This window comes from Atractosteus spatula, chromosome 1, assembly GCF_055471065.1.
Source record: "Atractosteus spatula isolate fAtrSpa1 chromosome 1, fAtrSpa1.hap1, whole genome shotgun sequence".
In the NCBI taxonomy this organism is placed as follows: Eukaryota; Metazoa; Chordata; class Actinopteri; order Semionotiformes; family Lepisosteidae; genus Atractosteus; species Atractosteus spatula.
This window is the reverse complement of record NC_142706.1, coordinates 67,937,456-67,956,104: the sequence shown is the minus strand read 5'-3', so window position 1 is coordinate 67,956,104 and position 18,649 is coordinate 67,937,456. Positions and strand designations below refer to the sequence as shown.

The following is an 18,649-nucleotide window of genomic DNA, read 5'->3' as shown; positions in this document are numbered from 1 at the left end:
GTATTGTGCCTCTCAGACAGCCTTGTGAAAGAGTGCACACAGAGTGCTTTTTTATAATATAGTTAATTGGGAGAGGAGTCTTAAGTTAGACCTCAAAAGACTAGATATGAAATAAGAAGAAGAGGCTGAACAATGTGGAAGCAAAAGTCAAGAAATGGACAGAAGTGATAAGAAATGTGGGTCATAAAAGATATTTCCTATCTGAGAATTAATGGTACCTTCTTTATTAAGAAGCAAAGGCAAGTACAGTAAGGAGCAGTCATGGATACTGCTGTTTCTTCAGCAGCAGATCCCTTATCAGCTCAGATTTGAAAGGTTTGAATGCAGTGCTGCCCGTCTTCCAATATTGAAGCATCAGATAAAAGCAAATTTGAAACGGCACCATACTGTTTAGACAAGTTCCTTTCAAACAGTAAAAAAAAAATAGCTAAAGTATTTTTATAAGGATGATTTCTATCATGTTTTTTTCCCCCATGAGCCTTGAAAAGGTCTGGGTATTTTGTCAATTAATGGTACACAGTCTTGTTGCATATTCTTTGTTTTCTTTTCACCGCCTTTCAAGGCCAGTGCATCAAACAGCTGCACCATTTTATGACATGCATCATTGCACAAAAGCAACAACCAACACTCCACAAAACAGGATACGGAAAACGGCACATCTCCATACCTCCACTTAACCATGTATGTAAAGGTGGAAAATGGTCAGGCAATAATCATAACGGAAATAAAATGTGAATAATAAAATTAGAATTCATACAATAAAATAAGAATAATATAAATTTGGAATAACAGAGTTAAATGCATCATGTATTTCTCAACAGCATAAGCTGGGAAACAATTAATAGTCCTGAGCTGTTTAGCCATTCAGCTTCACAGAAACGGTGAAAAAGTTCAGCAGTCTTCACCTTTCACAGTCAGATTTTCAATGCCACACTCAAACATGATCCAACCCCACTTCTCCAGGTTGACACGGGTCGAGTCAGAACTCCCCTGAGGCTCAGTCTCATCTACAAATGTGAACTCATCCATTTCCTCCAGGTTGAAGAGAACTTTGGACTTCTCAAATGGGATAGCAGTGATGGCAGAGGTGCCAATGTCTAAAAAAAAAAAAAAAGTGTCACTCGAAGGTTAAATTTCAGGGCTAATGCCAAGCCAATGCACCAATTCCTTTCAATCTTTTGAGGGAAGGATATGAAAAAGTCACATATGATCTCAAACAACTGATACATTTAAGAATGTTAATAAACTTATTTTTTTATTTAGATGTGGAACTGTATAAGAGAATCCATAAAAACACACTCAAGATGTGTAAACAAAGAATACATTTAAATTAACAAAATCTTCAAACATGCTGCAAAAAGCAAACCAAAAAAATAAAGTTCCTACAAAACTTAATCTTTCTGTCTCCATTAAGAATTACTGGTAAAAAACAGATGCATACCTTTTGTAGATTATAGTGTTTCCAGCTTTAGTTGCTTAACTTTTTCAAGTTCTAAACATACATGCAACAATTTATACATGTACAGGTATACACAAAACACACACTGTAACAGTGGCTGTCTGCAAAAAATTCTAACAACTGTAAGGAGAATTTAAGGTATTTACTGTACATCAAAGCGCCCACTCTAAACCCATTTTTAATCTGTGCACCCTCTTTAAACAAATTTACCTGAAGTGTCCAGGCCTCTGAGTTGGCCATGAATGCGATGGACATTGAGCTTTGCTGCAATCTCTTTTCCTTTCTCTATGCCAGCGTTAGACCTCAGTGAGCCAGAAGACTGGGGTTGCATTTTTGTTGCAGATGCGTATTTCTCAAACGTCACCGACGATCTCCCATGTTCCAGAGTATTTGCTGTTTCTTCCACAATGCCCCTGGGGTGGATGAAGTAATGTTTAATTTACTGTATGAGAGCAATAAAATCCATACTGACTTCAATTGACAAAAAAAATCAACCTATTTTACACAGTTAAGAACAGACTATCTGTAGACTTCAGAAGTAAAATAAAACAAGTGCCTACAGTATATACCAACCATCGTACAAATGTAAGTGAAGGTAATATCATGCCCATCTCTGAAACTGGCTCACTCAAGTTTACTGATGATGTAATGAATGACAGAATGGATTCTGTGTCATACAAAAACATCTTGTCTGCTTATGTAGAAAACAATGCTTCTACACTTATTGGGTGGTGTTTCACCAAGCACTGTGTCAATAACCTAAACCATCTGGCCAATACAACCAAAGACTTTTTAGGAGGAAAAAAAAGAGGAAAGTATTAAAGACTGATCAAGTCAACCCAATTGATTCCACATTTTACATGCCGAAGAAAAAACTGAAGTTGAATCCCCAAAACAGGGGTTTGGCTGTAGTAAAGCAACTAAAATGGTTATACAAATAGAGTGGTGATCTCAATGAGTTGTAGACCTAAAGTCAATTACTCCCTCAAAGGGATATGCATCCACATACTGGTCTTTACACTGAAATATTCTTAAATTCAATGTGTTCAAGCATGTGAAATCACAGAGTTGAACACAGAGAACATTTATGTTTAATATGATCATAAAATGCATGCATGGAATTACCCAAAAATAAAATCTATATTATTTTGTATTTATCATTCATATTAATCTCACAATCTCATGATCACACAAAACAATTGCTTGAATGTGAACACAAAAGCACCATTTTTGACTAACTGCTGTCCCACAAAATGTAGAGGGTACTAAATACATATATAAACGGGCATACCGTGCTTATGCACAAATAATGCTAGATATTCTTGACAACAGGAAATAAAACCTAAAACAACTGTACTTTCTATCACAGAAAATATTTTTTAACTACTGAAAAGAACAGAAGCATTCAGAGGCCTTCTATTTTAATTGCATATTGCCACATCAATCATTTCACCTGTTCATTCGCAGCTGGGTTCCTATTCTGTCGAAGCACAATGCCACAAGAGACACATGAATAATGTTTTTATTGGAGTTTGAGGGAGAACATTCTTCCACTGAGGCTTGCAGAAGACACAGATTAACCTGCAGGGACCAACAAAGAGGGGTCACACACTGGTTAGAAAGCACAGAATAAGCTGGGAAGAAAAGAGCTACTCAATAACATCAAAAAGTTGCTCCAGTGATCTGATCACGGACTGCATACCAAGATGGCTGCTGAGAAAATGTTAGATGTTATTTAAAACACACATTACTGTTGGTTCTTCTCATATAATTAAATGTCTGTTACAAAATGTAAGCCTGGTCAGTACCTGGATGGGAGACCTCCTGGGAAAAACTAAGGTTGCTGCTGGAAGAGGTGTTAGTGGGGCCAGCAGGGGGTGCTCACCCTGCGGTCCATGTGGGTCCTAATCCCCCAGTATAGTGACAGGGACACTATTCTGAAAAACAGGCGTCGTCCTTCGGATGAGACGTAAAACCGAGATCCTGACTCTCTGTGGTCATTAAAAATCCCAGGGTGTTCCTTGAAAAGAGTAGGGGTGTAACCCCGGCGTCCTGGCCAAATTTCCCATTGGCCCTTACCAATCATGGCCTCCTAATAATCCCCATCTCTGAACTGGCTTCATCACTCTGCTCTCCTCCCCACTGATAGCTGATGTGTGGTGAGTGTTCTGGCGCACTATGGCTGCCGTCGCATCATCCAGGTGGGGCTGCACATTGGTGGTGGTGGAGGGGAGTCCCCATTACCTGTAAAGCGCTTTGAGTGGAGTGTCCAGAAAAGCGCTATATAAGTGTAAGCAATTATTATTATTATTAAAATGAGAGCGCAAACCAAAAGAAACCCAAATCATAGTTTGTTAAATATCCTTCAAATGCAATCATCTGGCCTTAATACCTGAATTTAATCACTCCAGGATTATGTACAAAATCCCATAGTGATGTATAGATCCCACTTCATCCAGCAGTGAAGTGCAGCGCCATGAGGTTGTCATGCGGCTGCTGTTACATGGTAGTAGCCTCAGTGCACGGCACATCATGTCCAAAGTAGGCGATTAATAGAGTAATGGAGTTAAAGGTAATCTTTAGTTAGGCCAGATTGCTCAATCCCAGAGTAGAGTTTAGCCAAGATGCTGAGTTTAAAACTCCAAACCATTTTGATCAGTGCCATGCGATCTTTAATGAACAAGTAGTAAGGATCTTGGTTTAATGTCCAACCTGCGAAATCTCTTGCAGCATAAAGTCTCCGGTCAGCATACTGGGACACCAGTGTTTGAAAGTTGTGATGCAGCCTGTAGTTACCTACTGGTCTACAAATTCCAAATACAGCAGCAACCTGAATTTCCTGAGAGGGCTCCCATCCCACTACTGAGCAGGCCCTGCCTTGTCTCACTCCTGAAAGCTGACAAGATCAGGCTAGAAGGCTGCAAGGCCGCCAACGCAGCATTGATTCTCTTTGAGAATGTGTAATGTTTGAGGTGAAAACAGCCCTCGGAATAAAAAAATCCTTGAAACTAAAGGCCAGGGGTGTGACTTTGATTTATGAGTCTAGTTGTTAGACGGCAGTATGCTGCTAGCTCTGGAATTATTTATTGCTGGAAATAATTTAAGAAAAACCCTTCAAACTGCTGAGCTTGTGCATAGCACTAAATGTGCTGGGCTCAATGCAGTGGCCTGCCGAGTACCTTGGGTATAGACACATTAGCCTGGAGGCCTTTGATTTTCACATTATCCTGTTTTGCTGACAGGTCTGTTTGCCCATGTCCTGTGTTTGTAGATCCAGGCACTGCTCCCTCCATCTTCGATCCCCTGGAATCGTGCTTTTCCGTGCTCTGCACAACAGAAATGAGATTCCCTGACATCACCTGATAGCACCTCCGCAATTGTTCATACCCAAATACACAGCAATATCTATTCACACAACCTGAGATAAATTCAATGCAGTTCAAATAAAGTTCTCATTACAGAGAAGTAGAAATGTTTACAACAGGGGCAGAAGGAATTAACGACGCAGTGTTTTCCTCCCCATTTGCCACTACAACTGATGTTACTGGTGTGAACATAAATCCCATGACAATCACACCTAAGAAACTAACAAAAAGTGCTATAATTTCACCAAATATGATGATCAGAAATGTACAGCATTCTGCATCAGTGCTCACACCATACAGAACGTTAATTGATACAGTGCTGGGATAAAACAAGCTTATCTGTCACAGGATACAGTACACATCCAAAAATACCATTCCTAGACTCGAGCTCACATTAGGTTGGACTTGTGAATACTTTACATAACAGAAGTTTGATTATTTTTAATAACAAGGTGATTATGATTATATATGGAAGGGTAACCAAATATCTTAAATCCATGTTTTCCTGAAAATTCTTAATGACTGTTTGTCTTGTCACCATGGAAAATACAAAAAAAACATTAAGGGTTATAAGAAAAAATATGAATTTGGTTATTTGGTTTAAACTTTTTTCCCTTCAATAAAACCACTTACTGAGTCTGATACTGTTGATTTGCTGATCTGATAAGCTTCATTTAGCACCTTGCTGTGCAGATCATCCAGAATAGAAGCAGGATGCCGACTGCTTGCAAAATGAACCATCGCCTCTATGTATCTAAGAATGAACATAAAAAAAAATGAATTACAATGTCCAAAACAGCAAAGGTGGAGAACGCAATCTAGTGTACACCTACATGATTAAATGAGCAAAACCACAGACTATGTGAACCAAATCTTAAAAAGAAGAATAAGCATCATATTCAGGAATGAAGCTGTTCAGTTCCAGAAGTCCTGAAAATTCAAACAGTGGCTACTGCAGGAATTATTACACGGAACAGGTGTAATAGAGAAAGATCCATAGTAATTCTGATTCATTAATAAAACATCAGGAGGACCGTCTGGTTTAAAACAAAGAGTGAACAAGCCTATCTTTTGGAAAGATTCTATAAAAACAAATTGCTATTGAAACATTACTAGGCAGACCATTCTACAAAGCAGTAGCTCATTGTTTCTGAGTTTTAGGACTCCGATAAGCACAGCATGAGTGAATATGATGCAGTACACTAAGAAAACTCCCTTCAGTTCAGACACTGAGCAGTGTGGCGATAGTGGCCTACTTTTCTGTGTTTCTTATTATGTAAGAAAATATTTATATGATTGTCTGCCAGATTACACTGAAGAATATCTGTGCACTATACTATGTTTTATACAAACTAACCTTGTTTGCAATTAAATGAACGGCAAACTTCCTATGTTACCTGTCTAGAGCCTCAGCCACCAGGGGTGTTAATACCACATCCACTGCTCCTTTCACTTCAACTATAGCAGTAGTCCTCGTCTGAGAGAGAGGCTGATCGAGGCTCCAGTCATCGGTGGTGGTCTCATCATCTGTGTTTTCCATAGCTTTCTTCTCCAAAGGAGTGTATGGTGTGCTAGGGCAAATAAAACTTTATTACATTCCTTATTTGAACACCTCAGGATTTATGCAATCTCCTGAAGAGACCTGATCCAAGTATTCAAAGCACACAATCTGAGAGATCAAACTGGATCCAGCCTTTGGCCAAAGAAACAACCTCCTTTTGTGTCACATCATTCCCATTTCATAGTGTGGATTATTCTTTACTTAATGTGGTTATAAGTTAATAAGTTAAATATAAGAGAACAAAATAGAAGGTTTACTTACCTGCATGATCCTCCCATTAGTTGAACACCTCTGTCCAGCAAGGAACTGGCAGCCAGGCCATGCTTCACTATCTAAAACAAAATATTACAATAGGTAGCCTATATCTTAAGCAGAGGTTTGTTATGCTGTTAAGTATAGCTAAGGGATGTTCGATATTGGTCCTGAAGGGCTATTTTCTCTGCAGCACTTTTCTAATGTAGGTCTGTTTAAGGTGGAGAGAACATGAGTCATTTCCAGGTCATTAACAGAGTTTTTAGAATAAAAACCTGTAGAGACAATTTTAAGGAGCAGAACAATCCTAGTATCTGGTATATATAATACAAATAATAAAGTTTGCAGAATTTATTTTATTTCAATACAGAATCAGGACAGAAGATGTTAAGTATCAATTTATACACAGCTTAAAGGGGTACTGCGTCTTAATTTCTCAGACTGGTTATTAAATCTCATTAAAAAATGAAAAAAATTAATTGACTTTACAGGAAAAAACTGACAAATTTTGAATTAAGCACAAAATCATGACCTTGGTGAAAGTATTGCAAGTCGCCATATCACTGCAAAATTGCGCAGAACTGTGACGTGAAGTGGCTCTTCCTGCTCACTAGTCTCCATAATGACTAATGTAATGTGATGTACGAGCAAATCAGTACAGCTTGTCCACCAGACATTTCACTGTAGAAATCTGCCAACATGAACTTCATGCAGAGATAACACAGCAGTGTTTGTTTGGAAAACCGTCTTGATATCAAGAGCAGTATTTCTATTGCATTAAAAGAGATGTATTCACAAGCCTGCTTGTTTACATTGTAATAGGGCCACATCACATCACCTAAGGTTTTGTTGCCTCGTTCTGAATCCCAAATTTCGCTGCACATACCTGGAAATTTTGTCTATTTTGTGATGTAAATTGGCGGTTTTACAAGTTACTGTGCACATTTGACTTTTATTGTGGTTTGAATAATCAATTCTGATTCTTACCCTGAAACATAAAAACAGTGCTGCAGTTCCCCCTTTAAATGACACATGGCCAATTATTTATCTGTATAGTTACCTTGAAAGAGGGAATGGAGAGCTGGTCAAAGGAGGACGAGCTTTCTTCGCTGGTGGGCGTGTCAAGATCCAGTGGGCGATGCAGAGAGGACTTTGAAGTTCTCTTGTTCGTTGGCTGCTTCACTGACCAGTTAAACACTTGGTAATGAGCCAGGTAGCTCTGGTAGCAAGCCATGACATGTGGTTGGGAGGTCACTTGTCCAGGCTCTGGGGTCTTCTCCGTTTCCACAGAGTACACATGCTCAGAAGATTCCTCCTCCACCCCCAGCGCAGACACAAAAGAAGCCTGAGAGGCATGAGTGGGGATGGGCAGAGGCCTTGGTTCTTGGATGACCTCCCCATTAATCGCATAGGTAAGCGGTCCTTCCACGCTGTGGTAAATGGAGCTCCTGCTGTAATCAATCTGTTGGGCCTGTTTCTTCTTCTTCCTCCCCGGGTAGGTGCCCGGCCCCTCGTCACTGCTGATGGGCTCAAACTCCTCAGCAGCTGAGAAGTAGGCCTCGCTGTCCGCCATGGACATGCTGGAGTCCATGGAGCGGTACTGGTGAAAGGTATTGGAGTCGGCGGAGGGCGTGAAAGGGAAGGAGCCAAAACTGCGCCGCTGGTGGGGCGAGTCCAGCACGTTTTCGTCACTGCGTGACACCTCGCTGCTGAACTGCACCCCCGCGGGAGGGGGCTGCTTCTCCCCAAAGACCGCTGCCGACAGGCTCTTGGTGCTGCCCAGCCTTGCCGAGCAGACGGAGGACTGGCGCTTGAGGGGGGAGCGCAGGGAGGCTCTCTCTTGAGCGCTGCTCGGGGAAACAGAACAGCTTTCAGGGAGCTCAGAGGGAACCCTGAAAAAACAATAGAAAAACCAAAGATAAATATTAAACTCTGGGAGGCTTTATTTGTTTAGGACTTCAATATTATTGTTATGAAGCTTCTAAACCACTTTATTCTATATCTAAAACCTATCTTCAAGTCAAGTTATTTGTTTAAAAGAAAGCTTAAATGCTTCCACAAAGAATGGAGATATGCATCTAGAAACCTATACATGTAAAGACTCATAAAAACAAGCTCATATAATTCCAACTATACAGATTAAATTATATAAGACATTATATAGTGCAATTAAAATTATGCAATGTAATAAAACTGCAATAAAATCAATACTTGCTACAAAAGGTGTCGCTTCAATTATATTTAAATTTAGAAGTGAGAAACTAATATAATCTTAGGGCACAAGCACGGACAGCTGAGAACCATTAATAAGGCAACTCTTTCTTTGAGCTCCGATTTTTCATGTTTCCAAAACTGCTTGATACACAGAGCTTTGCTAAAAAAAGCTTAATTGTTTTCATCTTCAACAAAGAAAACTACAAGGAGACTAGATTCAGGTATTCAAAACCCTTGACAAAAATTAACCCACTGGACTCCTTCAGAATCAGCAAAATATAATCCGAAGGACTTAAGAGGAACCTACATGAGAGTGCCTTTGAAACTGAAAAGAGGAGGCCCTTTTATAAACAAGGCTGGAACAGGCCACCCTGTCGCATTGTTGAAACCGATATCCTTGCCTCTGTCAGGAAATACCTCGAAGAGATCCATGGATCAATTAACTCCTGCAAATTAAAAAACCCAGATGGGCTGGACGGTCTCTCTCTGGTTTGTCAACACTGCTGACGGTTAAGGCTGTACATGTGCTGATCAGCTCAGTCAAGATTGCCAGTGAACTCACTCTCCATTCATATCCTCGGGCTTGATAGTGGAGGGGAAGCCCAAGGCTGCAGTGTTGTCCTCGGTGCTGGGAGAAGGGCTGTCCTTCTCGCTGGCTAGAAGAGGCAGGGCCGCGCTGGATGTGCTGTTCTCTTCCGAGGAGGATGAGGAGCTGTGGGAACGCAAGGGGACCTGCAGGCTCAGGTGCTGGACTTTCTTGTCCATGTCAGCCCCCGGGGAACGGCCTTCCCATTCCTTCTTCTTCCCTCCGTTCACCTTACCTGGAGCAGCAATAAGGCAGAATTTCTCAGAGGAGTACAAAGCTGCAGAAATGACAGTGTTGAAGGGCACTGGGATTGTTTTCGCTTTGTAGGAACGTGTTTGTGTTTGGTGTGCCACATGCATGAAGTTCAAAAGAAGCAAAAAAAAAAGTTACCCTCTGAAAGTTTTGGCGTCTCCTTTGTGATGATCCACTCTCCAGGCTGGAGCAGGGACTGCCCATAGCACATGTCCGATTCAGCACTGGAGCCAGAGAAAGCAGAGCTGCTCGAGGGGGTCATCTCTTCTAGCCTGAAGAAGTCCACTCCTGTGGCCGTGCCTCCAAAAAACCGACAGCCGCCAAGACAGCCACACTTGTTTTTGCTTCTCTTATTTTTCACAACATCTTCAGGCCAGAGGAACCAGAGCCTAAGGAGAAACAGGTATGGATTACACAAACTCATTGTTTACCATTGTTAATACTATCACAGCTAATACAAGTGATGTTTGTGATAAATCCACAATCGTCATCAGCTAATAATAGACAACTGGAAGGGAACCAAGGTTTTTACAAAACAATTGGCTCCTACCACCCACTGCTGGTGAGCTGTATTGTGATGCCACAGTGCATCACAATAGAGCACTGATTAGAGGAGCAATGTCTCTCTCACAACAATTTAAGGATCCCATGGTCAATTCAAGACTTCCCACCCTGGCGTCACCTGGTGAAATTCCAGTCAGTGTCGTTATATGACATTAGCCCAGCTAAAAGCAGCTATGGCAGGCCTATAAAGCTTGATCTTTGCTACTGTGAGCAATTAACTGGTTCATGGAGCCCCAATTCTTTTGAGACCTTTAATAGAAGTATAAGATTTGTCATCCCTAATACTTTGCCAGTGATGTTAAGCTGCTCAAATGGTGTTGAGACTCGAGTTAAAGGTTCACCTCTTTGTCCTGCCGTCATGCAGTTCTAAGAACTGTCTCTGCACTTCATGTTTGGAGGGGTGATCTGCAGCCAAAGCCACATCGGCAGTAATGAGTCCAAAATTGACAGAGCCAGCTTCCAGCCAGAAGGACCTGCGGAGGACAGAGGGCTGAACGCCCAGCCTGTAGCCGTCCTGCTGCTCGATGTACTGTCTGATCTGGACATCCTGAACCACTGCGCTCACACCCTCTCCCACCGCCTGATTGTGGAGGTTACAATTTGCCAGCCGTATAGCACTTGTCTGAAAAACAATAGGAATGATATGTGAAAACAGTGAACTTCTGAAATACTTTTGAGACACAGAATACATCATGACTAACAGTTATTATTCAAATAGCCTCTTACAGACAAGTAAAATTATTATTATAGTATTTTGTATCATTATTTTTATTATTTTATTATTATTAACATTAATAATAAGGAGACGGCACCCCCACTATTTGAATGCATACTCTAGTTCTCTATGTGTCAACTTTGGGCAGCTATAGATGTCTCCACTTGCCTTAGCAAATATTAACATTAATATTTTTTTTGTATTTTTGTAGGTATTGTAAATCACAGAATAAAACAATCTCAAAAAATGAAACAATCAGAAACTAGAACGTTGACAGAAATGAGACAGCTATGTGAAATGCATTACAATAACCAGAACACCGATACACTGCATCCCTTTTCTTCCAATTCAATTTTTTTAAGAACATATCTTGCCAGAATTTGCAGCGCATACACTTCACTTTTGTCTTTAAAGGTAAAAAATGAAACGCTAGTCTTGGTGAGAAATGACATCAGAGGAAAAACAAAGTAGCTCTATCACATAATCATAAAGTGGTAGCAAAGATTTTTTAACGCTGTCCCAGCATAAAAGTGAGGTCTTATGACACAGAAGTGGGCTCTGGCTATATTCTAAGCAGTTTAAGCAGTTTCCTGTGTTTTTGTGTGCCCAATCATAGTTTTACATATATTCATGTGTTGGAAGCCTGCTACAGATTGTTCAGATATGTAGGGATAACAGTTCGCACTTAAGGGTCAAGCAATAAATCAATAAAAACAGAATATTGACAATTGTATGCAAAATAGTTTATCAAAACTGAAAATGCCAACACCCAGTCAATAAACTTTTAATTACAGTGCCAAGTTGCTGAAGTAAGGTTTTGTTCTTCCTCAGTTTTCCTAACAAAAGAACTACACTGTGTGTATGGATACCTAAAACAAAAACAAAAACCCAAAAAAACATTATTTCAAGCCCATTATCGCAAGAGATATTTTTAGGACATTTGCATGCCTGCTCTTTAAGGCAGAAGGGCCTCCTTTTGTTTAGAACCTTTTCTAAAGTTCTTACAATTTGAGTTATAGAAGCTTATGGAAGAATCCATTATTAAATTTTACTTCTGATTTCAATCAGCTAGTAAGACTATGTTTTCCCCATGAACTGATAGGACTTTGATTTAGCCTAATACTTCAGCTTGTAGGATTTTATCTTCTTTCCATGAACTCTTCCCATGTAAGGCACTACATTAAGCATTCCGTGCATCTGCAGTTCCATTTGCCTTTTGTTGTGGAGACCCTTCAGAGTTTCATATCAGTAAAGCCCACCAAATGTGCAGATGCATAAGCAACAATGAAAGAGGAACCTTGATATTAGCTGCACATCCGTGCTCCACAATGAAGAGGTCTGCTCCATCTACAGACAGCCGTGTCATGGTATACTTCAGGTCTTCTGAGGACCGGCAAGGCCCAGGGACACAGGGCAGCTGAAGGTCAGAGACAGCATCACAAAACAAAGGTTGTAACACTCTCGATGAAGAACACCCGGCCTGACTGTTGTCGACTCTTTCTAGTAACGTAAAAACAAACTGATCCCATTAACAATTCCCAATACAATTCACAGAACAGTGGATATAAAAGAAAACTTAAATGGTTTACACTATTTACTATAATGTTGTGCATTTTGTTTAACCTTTTTAGGTCATAAGATGAGTCCTGATAGAAGAAAAAAAAAGGCTCACTAATAAACACAACAGGAGGTGTGAACCAATATATTTGTGCACCTTTGCTTCACAGATGCGTCTATCCACTCCATGCTGACAGATGACCACAGGTTTCGGTCTCTCAAGCTGGAACTCCCGACACACCACATGGAAAACAAATGTCTCCCCCCACTCCAACAGGCTCGCCAGCTGCAGGCCAAGAAGGCATTGGCAACATGGTCAGAAGGCAGGATCGCAGTCACAGATCAACGCGCTAATAACCTCTAATATTACCACACAGTCGCACACTGTCAGAAACCTGGAGCATGCTGCTTTATAATAAACCTCCCTTTATCTTTACTTCAATCACACCTTAACCACCCTCCGTCTCCAACTTGCTTTGAAATCTGTATGCCAATAAAATGTCATAATCAAAATACCACCCCACTAGTAATTTAAATTGCACAACTCCGGTAGGAGAGATTTATTTTCTGCTAAAATCATCTCGATTTAACTGATTTACTCATCACTGCGTGACATATCCAATTCCATTTTAACTCATTACTTACATATCTGCCCCCCGATGTCCAAATGATTAAATTTTTACCACTGTTGAAGGCATTGTTTTATTATATTTTGCCTCAGACTGAGTGAATGGTAGCTTTTTACAAAGACTTGTTATATTAATACCCGGAAATGGACTGATTGTACAATTCCTATATGGCATATATTTCAGACGAAACTCATTCACATAAGAATGGCACCTCTAGCCCGTTCGGAAATAAACAAAACACAAATAAAACCTACTCTACTCATCTGTGGGCGAATGCTTTCATTCAAAGATATAGAACTGCTTTTTGAAAGTTGTTTCATTCTGCACGACTTCTCATTCCCAGGAACAGAGAGATAAACAGATGAAAGATGAATCTATATTTACTCCAAAAATATTATATCACAGCTGAAAGCCGAAAAACAAAAACTTAACTGATACAATGTTTTTTCGGAGTTACCTGGGGCATGGTTACTTTGGCTGTCAGAGCTCCAGCTTGAACATCGATCAGCCAGGCGTACTCCAGGGTGTCGCTCCCTAGGGGCAGACCTTCGGCTGAGAACATGGCATGGGCCCGGAGCTGCAGCCCTGACAGGCTGATGTGCCCTTCTCGAAGAACTCCATCTATGGCAGGCCTCTGGGGGAAGGTAAGGAACCAAACAAGAGTTTTCAACACCATGAAATGCAAATGAAAACACAAGAATACTATAAAAAGGCAAGTCCACAGCCAGCGTTATTCCAATCCAATTTCTTGGTAAGAACAAAGTTACAAACAAGAAAGTCCCTCTGGTCCATTTGGCAGTTAGTATATTATTGAGCCAAGGACCTTACCCCACTGTTTCTTGAAGGACCCTCACGTCTCAGCTTCAACCACATGCCTGGGTTGCTTGTTACATATACCCACAAAACTTTGGTTTTAAGTACAGTACCATGTTTCCACCTTTGTTCTCTGGTTTGTGTTTCATCGATATTTTCTGAAGAAGGATTTTGAACTCTTGTATAAGCTCCACTCGTAGTCTTCTCTATTCAAGACTAAAAATGCTCGGTTCATTCAAGCTGTTTCACCAGTATCAGCTGTCGTCTTTTAAATGTGTGTTTTAGTCATTAACAGGATTAAGTCCTTCTCATCCCCCGTTTTGCTTTTTGAATCCATATTTTTCGACTGTTCACTTCTCAAACAAGACCTCAATTTTTAGTTACTCTATAAAAGCTGAGCAGTTCTACAAAGCATTTGCTTAAGGCACATGTTAAAATGCGTCACTACGATGACAACTCTATTGAAAGCCTGAATGTGCAGCAATTTTTACAGATGGTTTAAAGTTACTAGTTTACTTATATATTTATGCACAATGCATCGGTCTTGTGAAGCACAGGTGAAACCCTTTATTATTTTGTCATGAATGTCATGCTGAAAGGCTTCATGAACTGCTTAAAATATGATTTTTTTTGTTTCAAACCCAGACATAAAACAGAAAAGAAACTACTTAGAATTTACTAAACCTAACACAAATAGTTTAATATGATTAACAGAACACTTCTAAAACTGCCTTTCTTACAGGTATAAGCTAAATATAAAAATATAAGTAATGTAAAGAAATCAGAAATTCTCCTTTGGTATTATTTCCTTGATTTTATTTATAATTATAATCCATTTCAATAATTATTACTTAAATGTCATAACCGTATTAGCATGCAACGCGGTAATCCCCTTGATGACTCATTAAATGCATCAAAAGACGCAGTCCAGAATTTTCAAGGCTCTAGCAACATCTGCATGTTACAGATCAATCTTGCTAATTGAAAATTAGGGCACTTCAGCTGGTCATTCATAACCATCTATTTAGGTAATTAAAATGCTTTTACATTTACATGTAAAATACATTTACATTTAATATAGGCTGAATAAAATCTTTTTTTTTTCTTAAGGTGTTGGATCTCAGAGTTTACACAGTCAGCATGCAGAAACTGATAACCAAGAACTTAAAAAGGTCCCAAGGTAGCTTAATTTTCAGTAATTTGATAAATTCAGAGCACAGTTTGTGATCACTCAGTTCATTTATAATTGTAAGTAGAAAATAGATATTCGTGTATTAGTATTCAGTTAGGCTACATTCTTAAACAATTACAGAGAGAATAAAAGCATTCAAAGATCAATTTACCATGTTGAAGGCATACAATTGTATTCTTATATTTCAGATTTAAAAATTATGTTCCTGTCATAATCAGACAACACCATGCTTATTCGGAAGGGACAGAGATTGATGAAATTAGGCTCAAGTCTGAAGAAGTGGTTAAAATTCTGGACTTGGGATAATGCTGTACATTGGAACCCCACATGGAGAAATGCTTCTGTACCCTTGAGGAAGATATTACACCCTGATTGCTCCATTAAATGTTGCGCAATTGCAAAGAAATGTAAATGACTTTGGATAAAGTGGCAACAAAAAATTGTCATCATTTATGATCCAAAGCACAGCATATATAAAAAGATGGTTGTAAGGAAAATACAACCCTTTCCTTGTGTTACAGGACAAATAAAATATTGGTGCTCCCCCAGATGCACTCTGCTTTTCACTTAAATGTGAACCAATTGCTTTCCTGTTTATTAGCATGGATCAAAGTGCTAAGCTCAATGGATGAAAGTGAAAAGCAGACATTCAAGTCTTCCACAGAAGAGTAAGTCAGTCCCTGTGTAATGGTGCAAGGATGCAATATTAATAATAACTATTAATAATGGTTTTTGTACCCGTTTTAATTACCTGTTCCAGCTTGGCATCTTAAAAATATTAAGTAAAAGCTACAGCATTCTATCAATCACATAAAACTAACACAATCACCAACTTCAATATGCAACCAAAATTAGCATCACCATACAAATCACGGAGTAAAATAGCTATGCATAGGTGATGCTTAATAAAATATGATGACAGGAGAGGAGTCATAATAGCTAACATTTGCAATTCTCACTATTTAAAAAAAACTTAACTGCAGGACTGATAAACACAGAGGAAGAAAGGGAAACTTAATGTCGTTAATTAACTCCTTGGAAATCATTAGAGTCATCATTAGTCCAGAAGCAGGGATGAAAGAAGCAACAAGATAAGTAATTTGAACCTTGCTTATTCTGATTTCCTTATTCGGGGAATCCCCAGGCTAAAAACTCTCTCCTAGTATGGGCAGAGTGGTGGCACTGTGGCTAAGGAGCTGCGTCTGTGGCTGGAAGGTTGCCGGTTCAAATCCCACGTCCGGCAGAGGAATCCTACTCCGTTGGGCCACTGAGCAAGGCCCTTAACACCAACTGCCGTATAAATGGCTGACCCTGCGATCTGACCCCAAGCTTCTCTCTCCCAGTCTGTGTGTCTGTGTGTCTCATGGGGAGCAAGCTGGGGTATGCAGAAAGACAAATTCCTAATGCAAGAAATTGTATATGCCTAATAAAGTGATCTTATCTTTTCTTAGTCTGAGAGATTTAAAAAACAGAGAGATTCCCATTCCCGTTCATTTGGGGTATCTGGATTTACAGGAATTAGCACTGAATTGCATTCCAACAATTTAGGATGCGGGTTATTTCTCTTGCCAGCCTGTTTAGGCATTATACAGGAATTCAGATAACAGGGTAAGTACTGCGGGTTAACCTAAGCACTTGGGTATATCTTTCACATTCCTGTGACATAACTTTAATAAGCAAAAGACCAACCCCCTCAGCTGTGTTAAGCTTACCTGATAATTGTCACTCACAAAGATGTGTACTGGAGACAAGACTAGCTGAAGCATGGTCTCTTTATAGCCTTTCTTCATTTCAAAGCAAAGTCTCTCTAGGTAGGCTGCTGGACACTCAGGACCATCGCTGCTGCAGTGCTGTAAATAATTGGAAAAAAATATAAATTTCCTGAAACTCCAAAACTCTGTTTACTTATGATCAATCCCATCTCTGTATGTCTCAAGTGTCTTGTGCAGAAAAAAGACTTGGGATTTACTGTTCGATGGAGCATAACCTACTGTAGATAAATTAATAAACAAGAGAGTAAGAAACTTTCAGAAAGTTCAAGGCAAACCACTTCTAAGGAGACAAGCAATGGAAGAAAACAAAGCCCATGAGACAACACTGGAAGAGAAGTCTGCAAAGCAGACACTTACTACAAACTTTAAACAACAAAACATCTTTCTTAATACCTGAGTTCAGAACTGGTTTAAGAAAAAAATACCATCTTGCTCCCACCAACAAATTTTATACACATTATTTTCATGTTCTTCCAAAATCGATATTTTAAGGAAAATGGGCAAAATTAACAAACATTTGGTTAAAAACATTAGGTTGTTTTTATACGAAAACAACCGAGTAGAGATATTCTGGTTAAATTATCACAAAACGCAAAGTGCTTTCAGAAGCTGAAAAAAATTACGAATTGGTTACAAAACATCCTCTGGTTTTGCCACCAATTTACTTTTTCTCCATGAAATCCAAGTATTTTCAGCCAGCAACTTGTTAGAGCCAGGAGAAATCGAGGGAAACTCTTGATGACAAATGATAATAAGATTAACGAATTTACCCCATGTCATGCTGAAATTGTTAGTTTAGCTGCCACAAAAAAGTGACATTTTGTCATGTTACTTTTGATGCTCAAAAGAAACCTGTGTTACTTCTGTGTTATCTCCCAGCTAATTATGATGCGAATAAATATCTTCAGGCAGGCACAATGGCACAGTGGTTAGCATTGCTGCCTCATGTTACTGATGCCCTGGTTTAACTTTCAGATCTGGAATGCTATCTGCATGGAGTTTGTATGGTCTCCACGTTCAAATGGGTTTTTGCCTGTGGGCTTTGTGCTTTGGTTTCCTCCCACAGTCCAGAGACATACTGCTAGGTTACCTGGCTGCAAGTGCATCTGTGTCAGTATCAGTGTGTGCCCTGCGACAGACTGGCGTCCTGTCTAGGGTGTATCCCATCTCTTTCCTGTTTTTAGCATGGCTCCTGTTTCCCAGCAATCACCCAGCAAACTGGATGAAGCGGTTAGAAAATGGGAGGGATAAATAGTTTCACTGTTGAAGAGTGCTTATTTACAGTGTATGCAGAATACCGAAACAGGAAACTATTGTTCTGATAGAAAGGACATTTGAATGTGATCTCCAGGTAACCAGTCAAACCCCTGAATCCATGGTGACACAGTGAAATTCCAAATAATATATCAAATAATATATAATATATGTTTTCATGTCCAACACGGAGAACAAGAAAGTTCAATAAGTTATTGAAGAGAAAAAAAGTTTAAAAACCAATTACTTAGAAGCAAGACTTTATAAAAGTCAGTGATAATGCAACAATTGTGCCTGCATTCACTCTTGCATTTACTGCTAAACGAAAAGCGGCTGAATTAACAGGACACACTTAAGGACATAAAGCAGATCCAACACAACACCTCAAATAATGTGAATTAGATATTCACATTATCAGAGAATGCAAAAATTCTTCCTAAACTTTCTTAAAGATAATGCCCTCG

General features: G+C 39.5%; 1 protein-coding gene across 12 annotated transcripts in view; it reads right to left on the bottom strand.

The window, feature by feature from the left end:
• bltp1 (bridge-like lipid transfer protein family member 1) overlaps nt 1–18,649 on the bottom strand; it is a 121,433-nt gene that overhangs the window by 62,011 nt on the left and 40,773 nt on the right. For all 12 annotated transcript variants that reach the window (XM_088917992.1, XM_088917993.1, XM_088917996.1 and 9 more), the window contains exons 21-35: nt 16,872–17,009; nt 13,612–13,788; nt 12,683–12,811; nt 12,266–12,385; nt 10,595–10,875; nt 9,828–10,078; nt 9,414–9,672; nt 7,698–8,529; nt 6,647–6,717; nt 6,222–6,395; nt 5,458–5,578; nt 4,639–4,785; nt 2,913–3,040; nt 1,670–1,872; nt 906–1,097 (exon numbers count right to left, since the gene is read on the bottom strand). In XM_088917992.1, coding sequence (XP_088774118.1) covers nt 906–1,097; nt 1,670–1,872; nt 2,913–3,040; nt 4,639–4,785; nt 5,458–5,578; nt 6,222–6,395; nt 6,647–6,717; nt 7,698–8,529; nt 9,414–9,672; nt 9,828–10,078; nt 10,595–10,875; nt 12,266–12,385; nt 12,683–12,811; nt 13,612–13,788; nt 16,872–17,009 — 3,223 coding nt within the window. The remainder of the gene's footprint in view (nt 1–905; nt 1,098–1,669; nt 1,873–2,912; nt 3,041–4,638; nt 4,786–5,457; nt 5,579–6,221; nt 6,396–6,646; nt 6,718–7,697; nt 8,530–9,413; nt 9,673–9,827; nt 10,079–10,594; nt 10,876–12,265; nt 12,386–12,682; nt 12,812–13,611; nt 13,789–16,871; nt 17,010–18,649) is intronic.